This window comes from Carassius carassius, chromosome 22 (genome assembly GCF_963082965.1).
Source record: "Carassius carassius chromosome 22, fCarCar2.1, whole genome shotgun sequence".
NCBI lineage: Eukaryota > Metazoa > Chordata > Actinopteri > Cypriniformes > Cyprinidae > Carassius > Carassius carassius.
In genome coordinates, this window is record NC_081776.1 from 5,781,661 (window position 1) to 5,805,903 (window position 24,243).

The following is a 24,243-nucleotide window of genomic DNA, read 5'->3' on the forward strand; positions in this document are numbered from 1 at the left end:
CACACGTGCACAAAGACTGATCAGGGCCAGATTCTGACGCACTTGCTGCGTTCCGACCCATGTCACCAAGACGTTCACAACAACCCATAAATAGTAAAATAAATAGATAAATAGTCAAAAAAAAAAAAAGGAATGTGATCAATATAGAAGTCAACATGAGGCAGGCTAAAAGGCTCTCCCTGTGCAAACAGTACAGATTATCCAGGCTCTCAGCAGTTTAAAAGCCTTTTAATTATGATTAGTCATGAGACATCAATCAGATCGATTACAGCAGAGAGAATGGTGTCGGATATATAGAGACCCTGTGAGCAGATTAGCGCCAAAGCACCAGCGATTACTACTTCCTATGATCATCATCATTAGAATCAGCCATGACAAGGAACAAGACTTTTACAGTGACGAATACCATCAAATCCAATTGAAATTCAAGCCTGTTTAAAGACAAGTGAACAGTATAATGTGAATGCACAGAAAGGGATCAAGTAAATTCAGGTCTTTTTGGTCAGTTCTCTGCCTTTCTGGAGCCATTTGAAAGCAAGTTGTCCTCAAACATACATCTCATAATGGGAGAGTTTGGCCTGGACACCCAGCTGAAATTGAGTTTTTGACGTTTAAGTGGGATTTTTAGGATTACTTCTGCTATTTTAATCCTCAGACATGTACTTTGATGTCCCACAGCATTCCCCCGACATCCACAGCCCCTCAAAAGGCATGGAAAGTTTCCACCCACAAATTCAGACATGATTATTATAACAAAATGGAATCCTTAAAATACACAACACGGCTGGAAGGGTGCTTTTGGAAGGTCATTTTCCAGAAAGACTTTGGAACGCTTGCCCCACAAATTGTGGTAGAACCAGAATCTTTAATTAGAGTTACAAGAATGAGCTTGAGAATTACTTAAATGATGCCAGTCAGTGTTTAAGAATATTTTCAAGGGCAATGATGACATTAACACTTTTTGTCCATACAATGCAAGTCAGTGGGATTTAAAACCAATCTCAGATACCTTTAACGTGCAATGTATGAACATTTTGTGTTACGCAGAAGGAAAAAGTCATACAGGTTTGGAACTTCATGAGAAAATCATGATAAAATTATTTTTTTTAGGAATGATATAATGTTCCTTTAAGAGTGTTTTGCAATACAAATGGGAGAAAATGGTTTTAAACAGCCCTTAAGCTAGTTTTAGCCTCTATGGAGCTGTGACTTTGGTAATGGGTATTTATGGGTGAGTTATAACCATCATTTAAAAATGCTCCATAAAATGTCTTGCTTCTGTTTATAAAATGTGGCAAAGCCCAGCAGGATTCTTTCAGAGTTCAAACTGAGACCTTGAGGATCATAACTCATTCCTGTAACTTTATGAACCACGTGAAGTGTAATATTTCAGGCGCCAGACCTCAAAGTGCACTGAGAAGCAACAGTGTGTTAATCCGGTTTCGACTGCGATTTCTACTGTATTGTTATGCGGGTTCAACCAAGGAACCACTGTGTTTGTAAAATTCAGACAATTCTCCATTGTCTAAAACCCAACATTTAAACCCAACGCTATCAAGGTATCAGATGGTGGTCTTGCACCACTTACGAAGCAAATGTAGAAAGTCTGCTTTCTTCTTAAGTCTTTTGGAGACACAAGGTGAGAGGGTTCAGAGTTTTTCGGAACACACAAGCCTCACATTGACAGAAATCCAATCCCACTCCTTGTTGAAATCCACATTAAAGGCTCAGCCAGTTTGATCAGTGATGTAGAATTTAACAGTCTTAGATGAGTTAGGACATAATGCAGCATAACCCGGAATAATCTCTTATCTGAAGACTTCATGAAATGACAATATTAAAATAAAGAATCTGTTTGAGTACCAAAAAATGAGAGGCCAGAGTCAAAGTATTTCAGAGGCACTGAATTCAAAATTGGCCATCAAGTAACAAAAGGTCCTTTCTGTCCAGAAAGGCACAGTATACACTCCAGAAAACCAAGGCGGAGAGGAGGAAAGAGTACTACAGCAGTATCCTATTGCAATAAAATAGACAAACACCAGGACAGATATGTGTAACGCTGTATTCTTGGTCTTAGGTTTAGCCGGATGTCCCTGTAGACTCATCCATAACTGTGTGGACTGCGCGGGTTAATGGGCGCCTCTTCACGTCCGCTTTGTGCGCCCATTTGGAAAAGGCGATGGCTGAGGTTTTGTACCTGACAGGTCCCGAGGATGCATCCGACACGCATCAGCTGAGCGTGATGAGGGTTATTGTGGCCTTTTGAGTGCACATTGCGACGACCTCTGTGTTTAGCACTCTCTCCCATTTTGGTGGACTCTTTGGCCATTGGCTGACCGATGTGGAATGGGTTTCTTATTGGGTCTTGGGTTGGCGATTTAGAGAGGATGGCCCTCCATAGTATGGTGCGGTCGATGGAGACACCATGGTCAGTGTTTGGGCGCTCAGTAATGTCCGGAGAGATGGTATTTTCCTCTCTTAGCTGATGGAGTCTTGTCATGAACTCCAACCTGCAATGAGACAGAGATGAGACTTATAAATATTGCACTTACTCAAGTTTGAACATGTTATTTCATTGCACTCTGGAATGCTTGATTCTGATTGGTCTATCTATCTATCTATCTATCTATCTATCTATCTATCTATCTATCTATCTATCTATGATGGATATGTAAACACCTAAATAAACTTTTTGAATGCAGATAATTTATGAATAATTTTATAATTATTATCATTTATTTAAATAATCAATATTTAAATTCCAATTAGATGTTGCAATTCTATTTTCAAACAATATATACATTTTATATATAATTTATAATTAATATCAATTATATTTTTCATTTATTTATTTTATGATTTAATCATAAATCATACCTTACACTTTTATTTATTGTGTTGTGGAAGAGTATCGGCTGTAAAAGTTTAATGTATAAAACTATAAAACTAATGGCACAGTTCATGGTGAAATTATGTTTATGTAGCTATTTATTGCACGAAATTGGCTTCATCCAACATTTAGTATAATTTACTGCAGATACTAAATGTACTGTTTGGTCAACAGTGCAAACATTTACTGAAACGAACAACTGCTCACTGTTCATAAAAGGTTTGACTCCTTGTGACACCGTGTACAACAAACACACTCTGGTTTTGTTGTGATGGCCAAGGCCACCTGCTCTCTGTTTGATCATCACGCACTGGACACTGAGATCTTGGTTTTTGCACAGATCTCATGGCAGGTGCATGCTAAGACAGTGGCAGTTAATTGCATAAAGTTGCATAAAGTGTCCTGCATTTTTTGTTTTGTATTTTTAATTCCAAATGATCTAAAACATCTAAGCATAATTATAAAAACAACCCATTTATACAAAAACTCTAAAGCTGAAATTTGAGAAATGACAGGGTGTAAACTGCTGAGTAGCACTGACATCACCAGAAATTTCTTTGTACGGTCTTGAAAGTTTAAAAAACTCAGCTTTCCAGAAAAAGCTTTCCAATTACTCTTTCAATTTGTTTGGTCCACACATTTAATAATTATAATTTTTTTTTTATATAATTTTTTTTATTTTATTTTTTATATTATTTTTATTTTATTTTTCTTAATACCCTATAAATATATTATAAATATAATATAATATTTTTATATTATTTATATATATTTCTGCTATGAATTTTCTTCTATTATAGTGTTAATAAATTCCTTCCTCAGAAAGTTTACTTTCTCAATGCAACCAGTTTTTTCCTTTGCATTGTGGTCGAAATAAACTACCACCTCTTTAAAATATAATGATTATCTGCCCAAAGTGGCCTGGATGAATAGTAATTTCCCCCCTGCTGTAATGTACGCCATGGCACTGGTCTAATATGCTAGTATGCTGTATTTCAGTTTTTGTGTATTAAAGAGCAAGACTCCACACTTCTGAAAACTCCATCTCAGATGCTTCACTTGATCAAAGCTAAGCTAGTTTCTCTTTGAGCTTGAACTATGACGTTTATATACTCAAGCAAAGATAAGCAGCCAGTATACTTCATGTGTTTGGCCTTTCACCTCTTCTGAGACCCCATTATCACACCTCAATATTTCAATATTTCTAGGCCACCTTGTCTCATGACTCATTCTAAATGTGCTCACAGTGCTACACTTTGAGAACCTTGAAGAAATTCAAACATCCATGGAACCTTTCCATAACACATGCACAAAAGGTTCTTTAAAGAGGTAAACTGTTCTTCAGATGAATATATATATATATATATATATATATATATATATATATATATATATATATATATATATATCATGCCTTACAATTTTAAAATTAATATTTGAAGTGCTATAGGAATAATATGCTACAAATACCACTCTAAAAATAATCTACATTCAGTAAATGGGTGGTGAGGGTGGAGATAGATAGATAAATAAAATTGCGAAAGGCTGTCTGTTGAGACAGCTATTTATTTAAATAATTAAATTGACCAATTTTAGATTAGTTTATGAAACCAAGGAAAATGTCCCCTAAACTGCCTTAAACATGCTCCAGGCATCCATATAAAACGGGAAATGCATGAGTATTGGGTATTGTTTGGGAAAACCAGAACTTTAATGGTTAAACTGTGAATAGCAATAGTGAAATTCCAAAAAGTTAAAGTAATTTGAGCCTGTCAATGGTTAGCGTATAGCGGTAACTAGGAGCATTTTTGAGTCCTCCCTCTTTTTAATGGTTTTTATGGTTTCGGTTCAGAATGGAAACATGCCGCTTGAGGATGAGGAGAAAGGAATTCTGCTCTTAGTTACTAATCCACAATGGAATTCTGCCTGATGGATGAGTTTTCCCTCTCAACGCTAGCAATAATGACCAAGCAGCATGGTGTAAAATGCTAATGTTTATTTTGTAAACGGAGGACTGCATAACTCAAGTCCAAACTTGATTGGCCTGGAACCAGTGTAGCATAGAAAAAGTGAACTTTCAGACAGGTGTTCTCCAACATGTCTACCAAACAGCATCTTACTTAACTGACAGTAGAAGAACATTGATAAATCTAATGCCCTACATAATAGACATTATCTTTGACTTCCTTAAATCCTCTTCTTTATGAATTATTATAGAGGATAACAAGTCTTAAAATGAATTATCATACAGAAAACCTCATAGATCCTCTCTATGACAGCGCTGAATCAAATGGCACCCATTTTGGTCATGGAGCGAAGGCGGTACCGCAAATAAGCATCCAGTTTCCGGCTGTTGTTTTAAATCTGCATTCGGTTTGCCACTTGGCTTCTCTCTCTGCATATTCTCTCACAAACTAAACCTCAAGATGTTATGTAAGGGAGAAATATAGGCCATGTTTGCGCTAAAAAAAAAAGTGTTTAAACCATCAAAATGGGCCTCGCTAACCACCATGTTTGATTCAGGGATGGTATGTCACAGCATGTCAAACAGTAAAAATCCCTGGCTAATATATCAAAGGTTTCTGTACGTTCTTTGTACATGGACGCTTATCAAGTAAGTCCATGTAAATAATGCAAAGTTCTCCAAGAAGAGTTAGAACACTACTGAGAGATATTGAAAGGTCAAGACAATTGTCAAGTAAGTCAAGATAGTGGCTATTTTATGATGCTTTTATCAGACTTTTTGGAGATTTGTTCCACTTTTGTATGCAGAAGAGCAGCATGCACATTCTACTAAGTATCTTGTGTGGGTTTGGAACGACATGAGGGTAAGTAAATGATGACAGAAGTTTCCTTTTTGGTGAACGGTCTCTTTAAAGCCACTTGACATTATTACAGTAATCAGAAACTGCCTGACACAACAGTATTTATTAGTTGTTTATTGTCACTATGTAACTGTAAATCAACTAGTCAGATGTCTGTGACTCTATAATCTAATGTCCACACCAAATAAACAAAGCATGCGGCTCGCATGTGCCACAATTATACTGTAAATCTGTCCAGCCTTGACATTTTGGTTTGACACGTGAGGCATTATTGGGTGGGGAAAACTGCCAGAAGATATTAATGTGCTGCTATGAAGGCAAGATTAATTTTTGAGGGGGAAAAAAAACACAACTATCCATTAAACTTTGCCATTCAGACTGAATACAAGTTTCTAGTGCAACTTTTCAAAGCGTTAATTATCAGTTTTTGTTTATCTGTTCCTCAGGTCATCATTGGGAGAAGAAACTAGAAGAGCAAACCGCAAGAAAGCACATCAGGAGTCAGCCAGAAGAGGGCACACAGACACTCATACTGAGCAGTTCATTCCTTTTGAGTGCCATAATCGCCAGCAATAATGACTTGAATGAAGACATAAAGAATGTCATTGCTTTAATACGTTTAAAGGGCAGTTTTCAAGAAAAACTACTTAAGATCCTATTTCAGAGACCTGCCGCCAATCAAATCCAACTGTAAATGTATTATTTTGTCAGATTGGTTGGAGAATTATACTCTCCCTTGACTCAGAAGTGACACAAGTGCTTATCACAAAAACTAAAAAAATACACTATACATGAATTTGTGTCGCTTCAGAAGGCATGTCAGTCACAATAAAGTATTATCTTAATCACACGATGAGCACCTGTGTTTTTTGGGAAGTGACTAATGACTTGTTTTGTGAGGTTATGAGTCAAAAATTGAATGATGCAATGATGTTCGCTGCTTACCTTATGCAAAGGTGTACATTGTGTATAGTAAAAGTTAGTTATTATCTGAAGTTCAATTTCTGAAACCATTTAATATAATTTTTCCCAACTCATTGGAAACAAACCAAACAAGGTTCGGAAATGTTCCTGAAAGTGTGTTTTATTCCTGGCCACAGTTGTTATTGCTGGGAAACTGCCACAGGAAAAAAAGTTCCTCAATAAGACCCAGTAGGAACTTTTAAGCTTTTCTTATTATCAGGAAATTGAAGGGAAAATGCAAAAAAATAGAAACCTTCAATTTCATTCAATGAAATAATACTTTGAAATACTTTTTTCCCCTCAAAATCTGCCTCAATCAGTTCCTTATTCAAAAAAACCCGGCCGGCAGCCGACTGTGAATGGTGGGATGCGTGCGTTTATACAGTCACGTCTACCATCCTGACTGACCTTGTTCACTACAACCACTATCTCTAGCGACACAACATCCTCTCTTTGTGTAATAATCTCTTTTTATATAAAATACATCCCCGGTGCCATCCTACTCTGAAATGTTTTTGAAAACGTAAGTTTGTCTTTTAACAGGTGTGTTCAACTTTTTGAAGTAGCAAAGATTAAATTTGCACGTTTGACTCTTTTCAGCGAATCGGTTCTTTTGGATGATCCGTTTTAAAGATTCACCGGCACGGCATTCAACATTTGAATAAAGCCGGTTTAGACTTTGTTGCTGTTAAAAAATAAATTGTTTTATTAATAAGTGTGTTTATTTTTAATTTCCCGTGTTCTTGTTCAGTTCATCAAAACATAAATAACTTACATTAATAATAAAGAATCTGCGTGAAAAAAAAGCTTTTGCCCATTTTAACATTATGCTATTTCTATACATTACTCAGTTTGTCCGATACGGTGTATTTGTAAAGTTTCGGGAAAGTAACATAACTTTTCAGGAAAGTATTTTTTTCCGACGGTTTAAGTCAGTGATTTGATGATTCGAGAACCGCTCAGCCTGATTCGTGATTCAAGTGTTCAGAACGGGTTTGTTAACTTGTTCAGCGGAATCATTAAAGAGATTCGGCTCAAAAGAACGGCTCCTTTTAAAGTACAGCGCAGGCATTCATTCATCCTTGAGCGCTTCTTTTATCTACTTCACAACCAAAGTATCCACATATACCTACCTAGGCTACTATATTAAACTATTAACATTCAAATCAAAAGTTGAATAGACTGACCAACAAATTGTAGGTACTTTAAAAGCGGATTCCTACCTGTTTCTCACCGGTAGAGCAAGCAGTTGTGAGGAGAGCAGGCTGATGCAACTTACAAAAACCGGGAAAAGCGCTCTCATCGTGGGCGAATAATGTTATCCCGCCCCCTTGGTCAGGAGGTGGCTTCCAATGCACCTGAACAATACTGAATTTCCAGCTACTAAAACTTTCAAGTTAGACCAAAAGTCCAACTTCAGGGTACTGTGGTGTTTCAGCTGTTCCTGAAATGAAGCGGAGGAAAATATTAATTGATGCCTACAATAAAAAAAAAATTCCACGCACAAATTTATAACATATTTAGGATACTGCTAGCATTTGTTGTGCATCAAATATCTGTGGCAATGCCAACATTTAACTGCATTTAATAGTTAAATGATTTAATACCAGCCTACATACAAAACTAGAGGGTTAAAGTCATGCTCTAATTAGTTGCCAACTAATTACAGCCTACTCATTTCACTTAGTTCCATTTTAAAGCAAGTTCTGAGTATATTTTATATAAGTGCATCATATATATAAAAGTTACTGACCTTTATCTCAGGTGAAGATCAAGTGCCACGCGTAAAACTGTCTCGAGATTTTTCCCACGGGTGCGCACGCGCTCTTATGAAATCTGAGGTCCAGCTGTCATTGACGCGTTTAAATACGAACAGGGCGGGACTACAGCGCGATTTTTTTCATAGGTGAATCCCTTATTCACCCTGAGTCACTGCGATAATCTATTGGTGTCAAATAAAGTTATTTCTTTTATGCATAAATTTGCTTGGAATTGAATTTTTAGGGCTGCTTGTAAAACGTAGGCTATTAAATGACAGTTTAAATATAAAAGGAGTTCTAATGAATTATAACCATTGCTTTATGAGATGATTGTGGATTGTTGGCACACACTGAACTTACACACTGATCAAAAACCAAAGGCAACCCTTTAATAGAGTCATTTACAAAATATGTTCACCTCATTTTACCAACACACCAACATTCTCATGAAACTCTTTCTCTTGTTTATCTCTAACATTGGTGTGAGTGTGCAGAGGGGATAAGGATGCTAAAACTGGTTGACTTTCCCAGAAATTCAGGAGGGCAGGACGCACGCACCCTTGCATTTTTCTAATCAATATGCATTTTAGTGATAATTGATTGCACAGACATTCTCTTTCAGTTGTCGCAGAAAACCAGCTCTTTTGCACTTTTGTTGCAAAACAGGTGGTGATATCTGCAAACTCATTTTATATTAGGCTATACAATAAGTCTTAATTAAAGAAGCGTGCACTTCTGTGGAGTTAGTTAACTCATTAACTGTATGTGCCAATTAGTTTACATGAGTTACTACACGCCACAGCCAGTGAATCCGGTACAAACCCAAACACAAGCCCTCTGTTAAGCTAGGGTGATTTTCTGAAAACATAATCATGTAAATGTTTTTAATTGCAATTAGATAAAAAAACACATAAATACATGGTTTTAATAAATATGAGTATGGGAGGCCATTTGATTATTAGAGGATTAACCAATTTAATTAGGAATAATAGAGAATGGTATGATGCAATGTCCAAATAATAGGCTTATTCTATGGAAAGAATGAACGCTCATTAAAGTCAAACATGAGCATGGGCTTCCCAAAGACAAAATCAATACACTAAGTGTAGAAATTAGGTTATTAACTGTTGTTAAGTACATTACGACTAATAATGACCTAGATAGATAGATAGATAGATAGATAGATAGATAGATAGATAGATAGATAGATAGATAGATAGATAGATAGATAGATCGATACTGTAGATAGATAGATAGATAGATAGATAGATAGATAGATAGATAGATAGATAGATAGATAGATAGATAGATAGATACTGTAGATAAATAGATAGATAAATAGATAGATAGTACTATATTAGTAACCTGTTGTCTCTTGTTTGCTGCCCCCTTGTGAACATTACAATAACTACACTGAATAAAGGTCATCAAAGTAATGAAAGATTTTTGGAGTTCAAAAGAGAAAGTTATAGTGGATTTGATCTCCCAAGGAAGAATTCTTAGTATGTTTAAAGTGCACATAAACAGTATGTCTTAGACATTTCAAACACAAAAACAAACCTCTCCAATGACGGTCCTTGAGCTGGAATATCAGTGACCCCCCCCCCCCCCCCCACCAATGGTAAATCCCTGTTTTAAATCAATTTGAAAACATGCTTGTTCCCACTGAGCTTGTTTTCCTTGCATGTCCCATTGTCCAGTTTGAGAGCACAACTGGTTTGTTATGGCTCACAGTCAAGTTTATTTGCACCACTGTGATGGACAGTTGAGGTCATGTTTGTTTTACGGCGCTTCTGTTTCTATTCTGTTACTATTATCCATGAGCCAGTGTGCCTGTATGTCTGTATGCCTGTATTTACACTTAACTTTGGATCTGTGTGTGGGAATGGCAGTCTGTTTGAGCGGTTGTATTTGGGTGTGACTACAGGGGAACAATGGATGTATATTTCCAAAAATACCTTCTGTGAATGAAGACAAAGTCATGAGACTGTGTGTTAGTGGATCAAATAACTGGAGTTTATAAAGGATGAATTATTCTGGTTCATCAACACAGAAACCGGCGCATGTGTTTCATCTTGTCATTTCATAATCCTCACATGACTCATTGTTATATTCCCATCCTGCCACTGAACAGGATTGATCTGGCTGATACTGGTTATATTCTTCATAATTCTTTTATTAGACTTTCAATTGTAATTAAGTTCATTAGCAGCATAATCCACATTTTATCAAAATATTTAATTATGAGAATGATTGTTTAATATTGCCAATATTCAATACGGTGGTAGTAACAGTCATAAAATAAGTATAAATTTTATTTTATACTTAAAGTATATAATAAGCATTCAACAAGAGATTATAAGGGTCAATTTAACTTTAATTTTAACTTTTTTTAATGAAAATGAATATAAAAGAAAAAGCAACTGAATAATACACATAATAATATGCAAATTATTTAGGTATTACCTATTTCTTGATGCAAATTTGGTCAAATGTCACTTCCTTTCAGTCTCAGGTGGATTGTTCAGGATGTTTCCTGTAAACAACATGTTTCAAGTTTTATGTTTGGTGTCAAAACACAATTGTAAGAAACTCAAAGAGCTGAATTTACTATACACACAACATTTAAAATCTGTGTGACAATGTGTGTGTGTGTGTGTGTATTTTGTAAAACATCATTTTAATGATATGCTTTTAAACACTAATTTTAAACCCCCAAAACACTTTTTATTAGTGCTGTCAAACGATTAATCACGATCAATTGCATCCAAAATAAAAGTTTTTCTTTACACAATATATGTGTGTACTGTGTATATTTATTATGTATATATAAATATATATATATATATACATTTTTTCTTATATATATGCTGTATGTGTGTGTATTTATAATTTATAATTAATAATTAATATACACGTACACACATATATTATATAAACACAAATTTTTATTTTGGATGCGATTAATCACAATTAATCATTTGACAGCACTACTTTTTATCAACATTAGTAGGGATTTCTCACAGCTCAGATACTGTGGTATAAGGAATTAGGATGTAATGAGATGACCTATGATTTTCACTGAGCTAAGAGACCTCTTCCTGTCTATTGGTTTGTTGACAGGATGTCACATGACATGCAAATCCGGCCGAACAGCTCTACTTCTCCCAATAGGCTATATGTCATGCAATGGAGGCCCAGACCAGTGTTACCAGGTCTGAACTGGGCTACTTTAACACTTTTGCTGCATGTTGTTTGTCATGTCCCCAGGTTGGAGCGACTCCAGTAACATGATTTTTAGCCCCTGCGATGTGAATTTAACCAGGAGAACCCTGCCAGTTCAGTTGTGAAAATCTGGCAACCCTGGCCCAGGCACTTCTACACACACAGACAGAGCACTACCTTGTATCTACATATTTGCCCTTCCTGTCACATGGCTGCGAGCAAAGCACAGCCCACGACACTTCCTGTCATCTTCTCACTTGTCACTTTTCAGTTTCATAAGAATATAATTACTCAGCTTCTGTAATGAGAAAATACACCTTTTTTAGTATTCATATAGAAATCTTCTGCAATATTGAGTTACATATGTTTCAATGCATTCAGGTTGGATAAATAATAACCTCAAATTTCCCACAATGCAACTATCTGGGATGCTTGCCTTAGATATTAATTTACACAGTCGATTGGACAGCGTTTGTTTTTCCCTTGAACGTTCAGCTAAATTGAGAGTCGATGACAGGCTGACAGTAGGCCTATAAAATGGCTGTGATTGTTTTTAATTCTGGTGAGATAAGTACTTTGGGTCAAAGGACTTTACACAGGAAGCGTTGGAATTCTTTTGGAGGCGTGTCGATGCTGACAGACAAGGACACAGGCTTCAGATTGTGGGGTTGGGGGGGTATGTTATCCGGTAGGCCTTTTCAGCTTTTTCCTCTGTGATGAGACTCATAACTGACATTTATGCAGCAACTCTTCAAACATTGACTCTTAATAGCAAAATCCACATTTTCATGGAATCAGTGAAACCTATAATGACAGCTGAGCTAATCACACATGTTTAGGGGGCTGGAGATGAAAGGTAGGAGACTGAAGGGTCTCTATACTTTGTACGGCTACCTAAGAAGAAAATTGTGCAGGATATTTTTGGCAGTAATGAGGGTTCAGTTGACCTTTTGATTTAGATAAAGACTTCTGTAAGCAGTTCACAAGGCAACTCTTGAGTGAAGTCCATAAATCATTACACATGATTTTATGATTATGATTATGACTTTTTTCTTCTTCTTCTTTTTAGTCTTAAAAAATAAAAGCGGAGGGTGTTTTGTCAAACAAAAAAAGTGCATTAGATCAATTCAAATACATCTGGAAAGCATCTGTGTATTTTCTGCATGCCTTCCAGTCATTTGCATGCAACATAACAAGACAAATAATAATAACAAAAGCTTTTATATGCAAATTATTTATGCATTGCCTCTTTATATATGCAAATTTGTATTTCATCTGTTTGGGATGAAATAACAATGTTCCAAACATGTTTCATGTTTTATTAAAAAAGTTGAATTTATATATACAGAGCATCTATAGTCTGAAAAAAAAGTCTATATATATATAAAAATATATAATAATTATACATTTATTTTTTTCAGCTTAGTCTTAGGGACAAACTGAGAGTGTTTTTGGACAAGAAAAAGTGCATTAGAGTTGTGTATTTTTGCATGTCCATTTTGCATCTGCATGCATTTAAACTCAAACATCATCTTACTTATTAATCTCTCTATTTATTACAGCTGTCCATAAAAAAACAGGTGTCATTGTTATTGTTACATGACTGCATCATGATAACATGTTTTATCTGTATATTTCCTTGTTAAATAGCCACTGGAATGCGAATTTGAATGTAAAATCCTTTATATATATTGTAATATTATTGTACAGTATGTGGTAAGGTTACAAATTAATAAAATTTGAATGTAGCATTTTTAAAAAGGTTTCTTTTTTTATAGGCCTACCACTAGTGTATCTAGTACTCGAGGTGTAATGAATGACCACGCAACATTCCCTGACTGCGCGCCCCTCCCTGCCGCCGCTGAGTTCAGTGCGCATGCGCAGAGCGCTGTCAGGGGCCAGGGCACGGCACACTCACAGCGACAGTATGGCGGCGGGCTGCTGCTGGAGGGATGCTTCTGTCGCCGCTGCCTTCACAATGTGATCGGAATATAGTTTGTTCTGCGGAAAGACTACAGACACCCCCGAGGCCTGTCCCCGTGATCTCGATAAGATGACCAGGCTCGCCGATTACTTCGTGGTAGTCGGATACGATCTCGACAAGAGAGGTAAGAGAGAGAGAGAGACACAGCAAGCGATTCTTCCTCCTCCTTCTCTTCCCCTCCTCCTCCTGATCTGTTAGATTGGAGTGTATTAGTCGCGGTTTATTCACGGTAAACACAGCAGAACGCGGAGGAAGAAAGACGCAGCCCCGACACAGCTGAATCCGGCCCGGGATTGGCGAGCTACTATCAGCCGCGGATGTCCCAGGCCTATGGATCTCTACTCCCGAACTCGAAAGCCGAAGCTAACGAAGTTGCACGAAGCGTGTGCGTTCGACTTGGACCCGTCTTTAAATGATTGCGTTAAGGCTGATAAGAAGTTTGCCAGCGGGTACTGTTTTGTTGTTTTGCCAGGGTGTGACTGCTCTAATAGGGATTTATCAGTATAACCTTTGCCACCAGTGATTGTCACGTAACAGCCTTTAATATTGTCCCATATAAGTCTGTAGAGTTGAATAGAACGCAAAAGCTCATCCCTAAGACATGTCAACATACCTCAATAGCATGCAGAATGGCACAGACACTTTTGGTCGTGTCTAAACCCCACCTAGACAGCAATTTTGGCCACCCGTGATACACAAAATGCTGTCTTGGTTAGCTTTTTATTTTTGTTTTTTAAGTGTAACTGTGCTTCAGCCTGCAGCATGCAGGGACACATTTTCATGCAAAGTTGAAATTTGGTCAGGACTTTGTCTTCTGAACTTGTATGACTTAAATTGTTTTGGAAAACACACAAAGAGACGTTTCAGACAATGCCATGGTTGAACTGTGCAATGGCAATGAATAGTGACTGAAAATGTCAAGCTGAACTAACAATAAAAGCATCATGAAATGGTCCACGTGGTTTGTGGTTCACATCATAAGTCATCTGAAGTTAGACCTATTTGATAAGTTTTTGTGTAAAAAAAGAAGAAGACCCAAATAGAATTTATTTTCCATCATTTGACGTGACATCGTGAGTCACAATCAATCGTCAGTTCTTAAAAAAAAAAAAAACATTTTGCAAAATTTCCCCTTTTTTCTGTTCCACAGAAGAACGAAGATCAACTTTTTTGAAAAATTTGTTTTATTAAAAATCACTTATAATCTCACATGGTTTCAAAAACATTCTTTGTAGAAAAAGAAAGTCATATATGTTTGGAACGACTTGAAGATGAAGTTAACATTTTTAGTAATTACTTTTTTCCCACTTTTTATGAAAGTGCAACCTATTTTCCCCTTATAAGTATTTTTATATTTCAAGGTATTTAGTGAGCTTTTAGTATTGGTAAAATCCTGTTCTTAGTTCTGTTATCAGGAGGTTGAGTGTTTTGGTGAGTGGCCTAGATTCGTCCCCTATAATGGTCCCAGTGAGCATGCATAATTTACCAACCCTCATCTGAAAGAAAGCAAGATGCTGGAAACTCGCGTAAACCTTTGAAACCTTTATTTAGAGAGCTGCCTCCATGCATGTCTCATTCTTTATTTATGAGGCACACAAAAAACATGGTGAGTCCGTTTTTACACTTTCAGGGACTCATGAGATGGATATGCATGTTAAATTGAATGTTTTGTGCAGTGGTCCACTTCAGAGTTGTTTGTTGTGCAGAAAGTTCTTTGCTTCTGCTACCCGTGAGACGTAGCTATTCTTATATGGCCATACGTGTAGTCTGGCAGGATGTTGAAAGGCTGCATGCTCTGCAGAATGTCTTCTTTTCCTGTTTCTAGCCTGCTGCTGCATTTCAGCATCTGGTAAGCAGACTGTCAAGTACAGTAAAGGTGTGTTGGGAAAAAAAGAGCTCTCCTAAAGTGCTATTGAACTCAAAAATAGCATTCAGATACAGCAACTGTTCATGTTGTGGCATGCAATGCAACATAGCAAACTAAATCAATCTGAAAAGACTTCTTTGAGCTGTTTCATAGGCAGAGCTGTGACATCACAGTCTTGTGATGTTGTGGAAGCGGTTGACATCACGTTCATGATAAGTCATACTGTATCTCTGAAGACTTGGCAAGTTAAAGTGTTGCTACACGTTGCTCTCTCGACACTTGACATCTGTACATCTCACAAGTTAAGATTTGTTTTCATGTAAAACAATGTCTAGCAGTTAGGAAACATGCTCTGATATGCTAAGCCTTAGTGCTTATAAGGGAAATTTGAGTTTGAGTTTGGTTTGCGACATCTTCTGATTGTGTTTCTTCTTTTTCTCACAATTTGCTGTCTGATATTTGTTTTACTTACATAAAAAGTGGCAAAAAGTAAGCTTAAATTGATGGTTCATTCAAACATCTATGACCTTGTTCTGTGGAACCCAAATAAGATATATATTAAAAAGTAAGTTAGGGTCTTTTACAGCATACAATATAACCACATTACAATTGTTCAACTGATGACACGTCTTTATGAAAAAACCTTTAGTAGACAAAAACTTCATGAAAATTACATAAATATCTAGGACCTTTATACAGTGTGTTAAGACTGTAAGTCTGTCCCTCACAGGCTCATTTTCATCCAAGATAAAATTTGATGTGGCATCTATCCTGACTAAAATCTGTTAAAAGTCAATGGGGTCCAAAACAACCCCTTTGGAACCCATTGACTTTTATAGTGTTCAGATTATTTTGAAACAACATGAGGTTGTAAATGATGACAGAACCTGTATTATTGATAAAAACACTTTTTTTGGGGTTGGAATAACCCTATTGACTTTAATTGTATGGACAAAAAAGTAGACCCCTTTCAAAACAGAATAGAAGGGTATTTTTGGGTGAACTGTCCCTTTAAGTCCTGTTATATTTATCTCTATCTGACGCATGTATCTCAGTGGTGACATATCTCTGAAACCATGTCGTGAATGTGAACTTGAACATGTTCCAAAGGATTTTTATGAAGTGCTCTTGAAGTAGTACCTACTTAACACCCAGAGGGCTGGAGCTCTAAAATGAGATAACCTCAGTTTTGTTTACCAGTGTAGAACATGTCCAGCTGACCCATGGGCCATGTCCCCATATCAGGCTCTTTGTCTTAGTCTCCAGCATTCGTATAGCCCACAGTGCCAGATATTCTTCCATCCCTAAATCACCATTCTTGAGCCAGAATGGCTACATCACTGGAGGGCAGTGAGCTGTCGGGGTGGAGTCGCTCAGCGTCTGTTGTAAAACTGTGCAATACAACTTGTCCACTCGATTTCCAGATTCTGCGAGGAGGACAAGGTAGAATAGGATTCTCTGGCCAAAGAGCTTTCGGTTTAAAAACAGGAAATGGGAGTTGAGGCTCTAGGGAGAAGACATGATTGAGTTAGAATCCAGATTGTCCTCAGCATTGCAGAGTGAGAAAATGGAGGTCCATAGTTTTGGGTGGGTCCCGCTAGAAGTGGACATCCATAGAAATGTCTTTTGGGGTTCACCATACAGCTCGCATCCCCGGCTTCTCTCCCTCTCACGCCTCTTTCTCTCACTCTCTCTTGATGCTTTTTCTTGGGAGGAGCCCGGTTGAAAACAGAGAGGCCCTAAACAAAAGAGCAGAGCGTTTGTTCTGTTGCACACTCTTTCGTAAGAGTTGTCTCTGCCAGTCTGTTTTCTTGATTAACCCCTGCGTGCTGTTGGGAATTTGTTAAAAATGTTTGTCTGCATGGGAACTAAATGATGTGTAGTAATCTATTGAATTGAATTGAATCTAAAGTATATAATGCAACTGGTGTTGATTATTTTTGGTAAAACTACACATACGGTTTATATACATGTATCTTATATATGTGACCCTGGAGCACAAAACCACTCTTAAGTTGCCGGGGTATATTTTTAGCAATAGCCAAAAAAACATTGTATGGGTCAAAATTATCGATTTATTTAGTTTTTATGCCAAGAATCATTAGCATATTAAGTAAAGATCATGTTCCATTAAGATATTTTGTAAATTCCCTACTGTAAATATATCAAAACTTAATATGCATTAGGAATTAATTTGGACAACTTTAAAGGTGATTCTCTCAGTATTTAGTTTTTTTTCCCAGATATTCATTTCAATAGTTTTATCTCGCCCAAATATTGTCCATTCCTAATAAACCATACATTGATGAAAAGGTTATTTATTCAGCTTTCAGATAATGTATAAAATCGAAATTTCGAAAAATTGACACTTAAGACTGGTCCAGGGTCTCATGTATGTATATACTATACATACACTGTGAATCAAAAGTTGGGGATCATTTTTTAAGAAAAAGTCTCTTATGCTCATCAATGCTGCATTTATTTGATCAAAAATATATTAAAAAAAATGTAATATTGTAAAATATTACTGCAATTTAAAATAACAGTTTTCTATTTAAATTTACTTTAAAATATAATGTATTCCTGGGATGAAAAGGTGAATTTTCAGCAGCCTTCACTCCAGTGTCACTTGATCCTTCAGGAATCATTTTAATATGCTGATTTATTATCAATGTTGAAAACAGTTGTGCTGGTTAATATTTTTTCTATAATACTTTTTCAAGGATTCTACCAAAAGAATCATTAATGGAACCATGAACTGTTGTAATTCCTGGAATCATTACATTCTTTGATTCCCATCCCAAATCAATGGCCACAAATAGTACAGGACGAGGCAAATCATGGCAAAGTTTGATGCTTTTTAAAAAAAAAAATTTTTTTTATAAAGGGGTGGCTTACCCACAGCGCCCCGCCTTTAACAGATCAGCTCTCTGTCTGCCTTAGATAAACGCACAGACTCAGCCGGACGTCTAGAAATATTCAACAGTCAAACACATTCTTATTCATGAGGAAGAATAAGGCTGAAGGGGGCCATGGCGTGATGCTCTGGCCGCTCTATGTTACCATAACTCCCCATTTCTGGTCATCTGGCTGGACTATAAACAGCTCTGTGCCGAGGAAAGGGTGGCTGGGGCCGTGGATACAGAAGCCTGGTCCCCATGCCTGCAGCGTATGGCCACAAAGCTCTGACGGCCAGCTGCTGGATGAATACTTCTCATTCATGTGGCAGTTTAGGGGCTAGAGGCCAATGGAGATTGCCCTCATTCTGGGAGACATGCACACTTTCCATCTCTTTTTGTCTTTGAAAGAGTTTGCATGCATTTGAGTGGATGCATATGCACAGTCACACACTGTATAGACCAATCAAGTATACATTTGAAACTCCTTGTCGTTAAGTTTCAGTATGATTGTGGTGAACTCACATGAAACTGTTGGGCTGCTGTCCCAGGGTCAGTGTGAGAGAGTTTCGGGTCAGTTGATGGAACTGTCACGTACCTCTTTGGGCCAGTGCAGTATTGTCATCTTTTATTTGTTAATCTTTTGCATGTGCTTGTAGGGCTGTCACGATAACAAATTTTGCTGGATGATAAATTGTCCAAGAAATTATTGCGATAAACGATAATATTGTCGTTCTAAGACCAGTTTCAACTAATATAATGATAATGGCATAATAATGCAGGTTTCAAAGATCAATAAACTTTTATTTTATTTTATGGCAGATTCAGAGCAAGAAATACCAACATGTTGACTTTGTGTGGCTCGAAATTGATTAATTTTGTATGTTATATTATGTTTATATGCCAGTTAGGGATGCTCATATTGACCGTTTATCCGTTAACCGAAAGTAAACATTTTGACCAATGAAGGGGCCGTTCACATATATCGGCTTTTTTTGTGCTCAAGTTCGTTATTTCAAATGTGGTATGCGCGCTCATAATGGAAGCGTTGCCCTCGCAATGCGCTAGTTTTTTTCCAGTCGCGTCCACACCACATCTAGTTAAAAACAAATCAGCTCTTCAGAATGATGCAATCACACCAGCTCATGTGAAAAGAAGAACCAACTCAATCAGCTTCCTTCGGGGTTAAATTCCTTGTTTTTTTTTTTTTTTTAATGGGGTGCACCCAAACACTGAGTTTTTTTACTTTTCTTCGTAAATAAATCTTGTAGCAGAGTTTTTCGGTGGTGGAAATCCATTACTGAAATGTCCTCGTTGTAACAGATCGCAGCTGATGGATGATTAGCAACGACAGACGCCTCAGGAGCGCAATGCGCGCGCGCGCGTGTGTGTGTGAACGCACTGGGCGCGTTGACACACCCAACTACACGCCTACAGACATATTTAGCTGAGCAAGCCAAATGAAGCGAGCGAAAAGTAGGCCCATTTCGAGAGAAAGGGCAACGAAGTTACTTGCAAAATATGCTATGCGGTATTAAAATAAAGCAGTAGTGCAAGTACAATGCTGTATCACTTGAGACGCAAACATCCACAAGCAAATGAAAGGCGCTTCCCAAAGCTGGTCACTCTAGCGAGATGTTATCTCTTTATTTCCGGGACATCTGTGCCAACGGAGAGAGTGTTTTCTACTGCGGGCTGTCCACAGGCTGCGCTCCAGACTAACACCACATCATGACAAGTTAAATTTTTAAAATAAAAATAGAAAAAAGAAATTATCGCGGCCGAAAATATTATCAAGCTTATTTTTTTATTGTGCGATTAATTGATTTATCGACTATCGCGACAGGCCTATGTACTTGCAAACCCAAATATTTAGTTTGGTGTGATTAGGCCTATATTGAATATTGTTTAAACTGTATTTGCATTTTAAAGCTGTCACCAAAGTTATATATGTTATATGGCTTATTGAGATGAATAAAATTTGTGAGAGCGATTGTCTTTGAAGTATGATTACCAATAGTTTGAAAGTGCGTATTTAATTAATGTACTGCATTTCATACCATTGTTTTCCTAGAAGAATGTTTTATTTGAATTTTATTCAATTACATTCATATGTCTATAATTTTAATTATTATTATTTTACTTTTAGTGAAGTTTTATACTATGTATTTAGTAACACTGAATGTGCAAGATGAAAAAAATTAGTAGACCAGTAAATTCTCTTTTTTTGTTATTGCAAATTTAAAAACTAGAATTTTTATTAAATAAAGAATTGTATTTCAGTTTAAAAATATAAACTTCAAAAGTTTACATATATATTTAAATATGTAATTTTGTATGTAAAATATGTATATATATATGTATATATATATGTATATATATATATATATATATATATATAAATATATATATATATATATATATATATATTAAGAATTAAGTAATTTTTTTGCAATTTTCTTGGCCGATTATGATTTTTTTGTTAGTGTGAAATGCCGATACCGATTTTTACAGATTCTGATTATGTCAATCTACTTTTCTTCAATGCAAAGTTTATTTTCATAAAAAACACAAGTAAAGAGTCATTCATAAAATAAAAACATAACAAATTTGCAAACAACAGCACAAATAAATGCAATAGAAAAGACAGAGCTATGAAACTAAGTTTTTCAGATTAAGAAATACTACAGAAATTAAAGTAATAAAAAAAAAAATCTAATTTAATTTCTGTAGTCTTCATTGTAAAAATTAAATACAAATTAATGCTTACCCTTAAAGTTATAAAACATATTCGGTAAAGAGCAGGCAGCTTTTGTTCTTTGATTAACATGACAGACAGCAGCAGGTATATTGGACTGCGCTCCCTTTAAGAGTTTATCCATGGACCCAGTATACTGTTACACAACACATGTTCTCTTTCTCAACTTTTTAACATTCCAAAACTGAATGTGTTTAACTGGATACTCGCCAAGACGGGCATTTTGACATAATTTTCTATGTATTTGAACGTTTTAGCGCACTCATTTTGGTATTTGTGGCTCACAAGCTGTTCGAGACTGAGCGTGGGCTGGCTTGTGCGCCTCACTAATATAGATCAGTGGTGGTGCGCGTGCATTTGGTGTAAGCACAAAACCTGTGGGAATGACTACAAACCAGAGCGAATGAGACGTGTGTGTGAGAGAGAGAAGGGGTCATCGGATAGAAGAGAGCGAGAACGCATTGCACGCCTGACGTGTTGCCAAAGCCGCTGGCAACACAACGGATCGGCTCGAAATCGGAAAGAAGTTAAACTGATTGGCCGGTCATTGAACCGGGCCAATCATGAGGAAATTCGTCCGATTCCGATCCCTGGCCGATCGATCGATGCATCTCTAAATATTAACACTTTTACTACATTTTTTTATTTTAAAAAGGCAGCCTTAAAAACATTAAAAACTTTTATAGACCCAAAACATTTGAACAGTAGGCTATAATTAATATGTATAATAAAAATGCATATGTTATTTCTAGCTCATGTGACAATACATTGCAAAAAAAAAAAAAACTTGTGGCGGGGCATGTGAAAATCTGACCTACGGACCCGACATCAGTCAAATCCTTACTGTTCAGTCCTGGCTTTTACTTCTCACACATGCACGCACACAAAATACTTAGATCTGGTTAATAGCTGTATTATAGCTGTTATATGCTTCATATCCAGAGGTCTTGTGGGTCAATGCACAGTCTCTTCTGGAGGGACGCAGGGGTCAGGGCGGGAAGGGGGAGCCATCTCGCAGTGGCTGAAAACCTTTCATGGTCTTCCCTGGTATTTTGGGAATGCAGCCCTCTCCCCTCCCAAACCCCTCGGGTGGAGACTGAAGATCTTGTTCTCCACATGCCTATGGGGTTTGTGGGAAGTAATTCTTCTATGTCCTTTATTTTTCTTTTCTTCATTGCTGACCCACCAGATTATATTCAGTGGTCTTTGGCATTGTGTCAGTTTGGAATCAGACATGGAGGAGTGCATTATAGTCTGGTGTCTTAATTTTGGTTTCAGCTGCATCCCACCATGACCTGATTGGTAGAGAGTTGGGTGAAGCTGATTGGTCCGTAGGTGTAAGTAAAAAAAAAAAAAAAAAACATTTGCAGAAAAACTGAGCTAGTTGGTTGGCTTGGTGTAAGTGAGGATTATTGCTTTCATGTGGCTAGTAGGATTTTCAGGGTCTCTTTTTATGGGGTTTCCCCTCATCATAGGTTATTTTGGTCCATTAATTTACTGGCTATATATCTATATATATATATATATATATATATCTATATATATACAGTACAGACCAAAAGTTTGGACACCTTCTCATTCAAGGAGTTTTCTTTATTTTCATGACTATGAAAATTGTAGATTCACACTATATATATATATATATATATATATATATATATATATATACATGTATATACATGTATAAATATATAAATATATATATAAATATATAAATATACATATATAAATATATATATACATATATAAATACAGTACTATGCAAAAGTCTTGGTCCACTAGTATTTTCACCAACAAAAAAGTCAGATATTTCTATGTTTTGCTTTAGTGTAGTAAATACTAGTGGCATTATATTTTTACACAGTACTCTATACAACTGTATTTGTTTAGTTATTTATTTGTTTTTTTGGTTATTTAAACAAAAAATAATATTTTAATAAAAATGTTAGTATATTATTATTAAGAATAATAACAACAGTATTATTTATGTCAGTGTTATAATTTAGTTTTTAATAACAATAATAATAAATGCAAAAATTATAAATTTTTGTTTATTTCATCTAAAGGGATAGTTCACCCAAACACACACACACACACACGCACTAATTTCAGTTAAGTTGAAAACATGTTAGGCCCTTGCAGTGGAAGTCTATGGGGCAAGACATTTCAAGCTATGCGGTCAAAATTGTGGAAAACTTTGCATAACTAGTGTTGTCACTAGTCTCAAGTTAGCATGTACACTGTTTTGTGGCTGTACTTTTGAAACTCTGTGTATTATGCAATATCGGGGCGGACAGTGTAACCAAAATTCTGTTTTATGATATGATTAATTTAATTTCAGGGTAACTATATTTTAATCTGTATTTAACTATCTAATAATCTGTTTACTCGATCTAAACACCAGTCCCAGCTTCACGTCTAATGGCTAACTCTCTCCTAGCCGTGTCAGAGGGGAACTGACTAACCCTGATGCTAATTTCACTGCTACTTCCTATATGATTTCCAAACCTTGTGGGAAGGCTTGGAATTTCTACTGAGGTGGAATGCCTAGCTAATGACACCAGTGTTATGTAAGCAAAAGAGTCCAAGTGTGCTCTTTTAGTTTGCTTTTCGCATTTTGTGCAGGATATCTGTCACAGGCTGAGCTTTAGTCCTTTGCAATGTTTAATTATTGATACAACTAGGTGTACAAGGTACCTAAAGCATACCTGCTTATCTCTTAGTAGATGTTCAGTGGAGGTTAGTTAAATACATTAAAGTGTGTGAGAGAGAAGGGGTGTCTGTGAAATAATCAGAGAAAACGTGTGCCTACCCATGTTTTAATTCAAATTTTAATTATTTATCCATTATTTTGATCAATCAGCCATTGTTGCATACTACATTCAGAATATTTAATGCAATAAAATAAGAAAAACTACAGTAAAAACTATTAGAAATAATTGAAGGTTTGTTTTCCACACTTTTTAAAAAAACACAACAATGATATTTAACATATAATATTTGTTGTAAAACTTGTTCATATCCTTGTTTTGGCTTGTCTAAAAAAATGCTATATTTGTTAGCGTTTTGTCAAT

The 24,243-nt window shown here is 36.3% G+C and overlaps 2 protein-coding genes across 6 annotated transcripts in view; one reads left to right on the forward strand and one right to left on the reverse strand.

The window, feature by feature from the left end:
* Positions 1 to 724: 724 nt before the first annotated feature.
* Positions 725 to 8,558, reverse strand: LOC132098795 (protein ADM2-like). The gene is made up of 3 exons (XM_059504994.1): positions 8,432 to 8,558; positions 7,902 to 8,122; positions 725 to 2,510 (listed from the first exon to the last, which is right to left on the reverse strand). The coding sequence occupies exons 2-3, from the start codon at positions 7,979 to 7,981 to the stop codon at positions 2,102 to 2,104; spliced, it is 489 nt and encodes a 162-aa protein (XP_059360977.1). The 5' UTR covers positions 7,982 to 8,122; positions 8,432 to 8,558; the 3' UTR covers positions 725 to 2,101.
* Positions 8,559 to 13,507: 4,949 nt separating this feature from the next.
* LOC132098796 (myotubularin-related protein 5-like) overlaps positions 13,508 to 24,243 on the forward strand; it is a 52,345-nt gene continuing 41,609 nt past the window's right edge. For all 5 annotated transcript variants that reach the window (XM_059504995.1, XM_059504998.1, XM_059504996.1 and 2 more), the window contains exon 1: positions 13,508 to 13,771. In XM_059504995.1, the coding sequence (XP_059360978.1) occupies positions 13,717 to 13,771 (55 nt within the window). In that variant the 5' untranslated portion in view covers positions 13,508 to 13,716. The remainder of the gene's footprint in view (positions 13,772 to 24,243) is intronic.

Coding starts and splice junctions, on each gene's coding strand:
- LOC132098795 (XM_059504994.1), bottom strand. CDS start 7,981: ATGAGAGCGCTTTTCCCGGTTTTTGTAAGTTGCATCAGCCTGCTCTCC. Junction 2,511..7,901: donor GCTCTACCGGTGAGAAACAG/GTAGGAATCCGC, acceptor GTCTCATTGCAG/GTTGGAGTTCATGACAAGAC.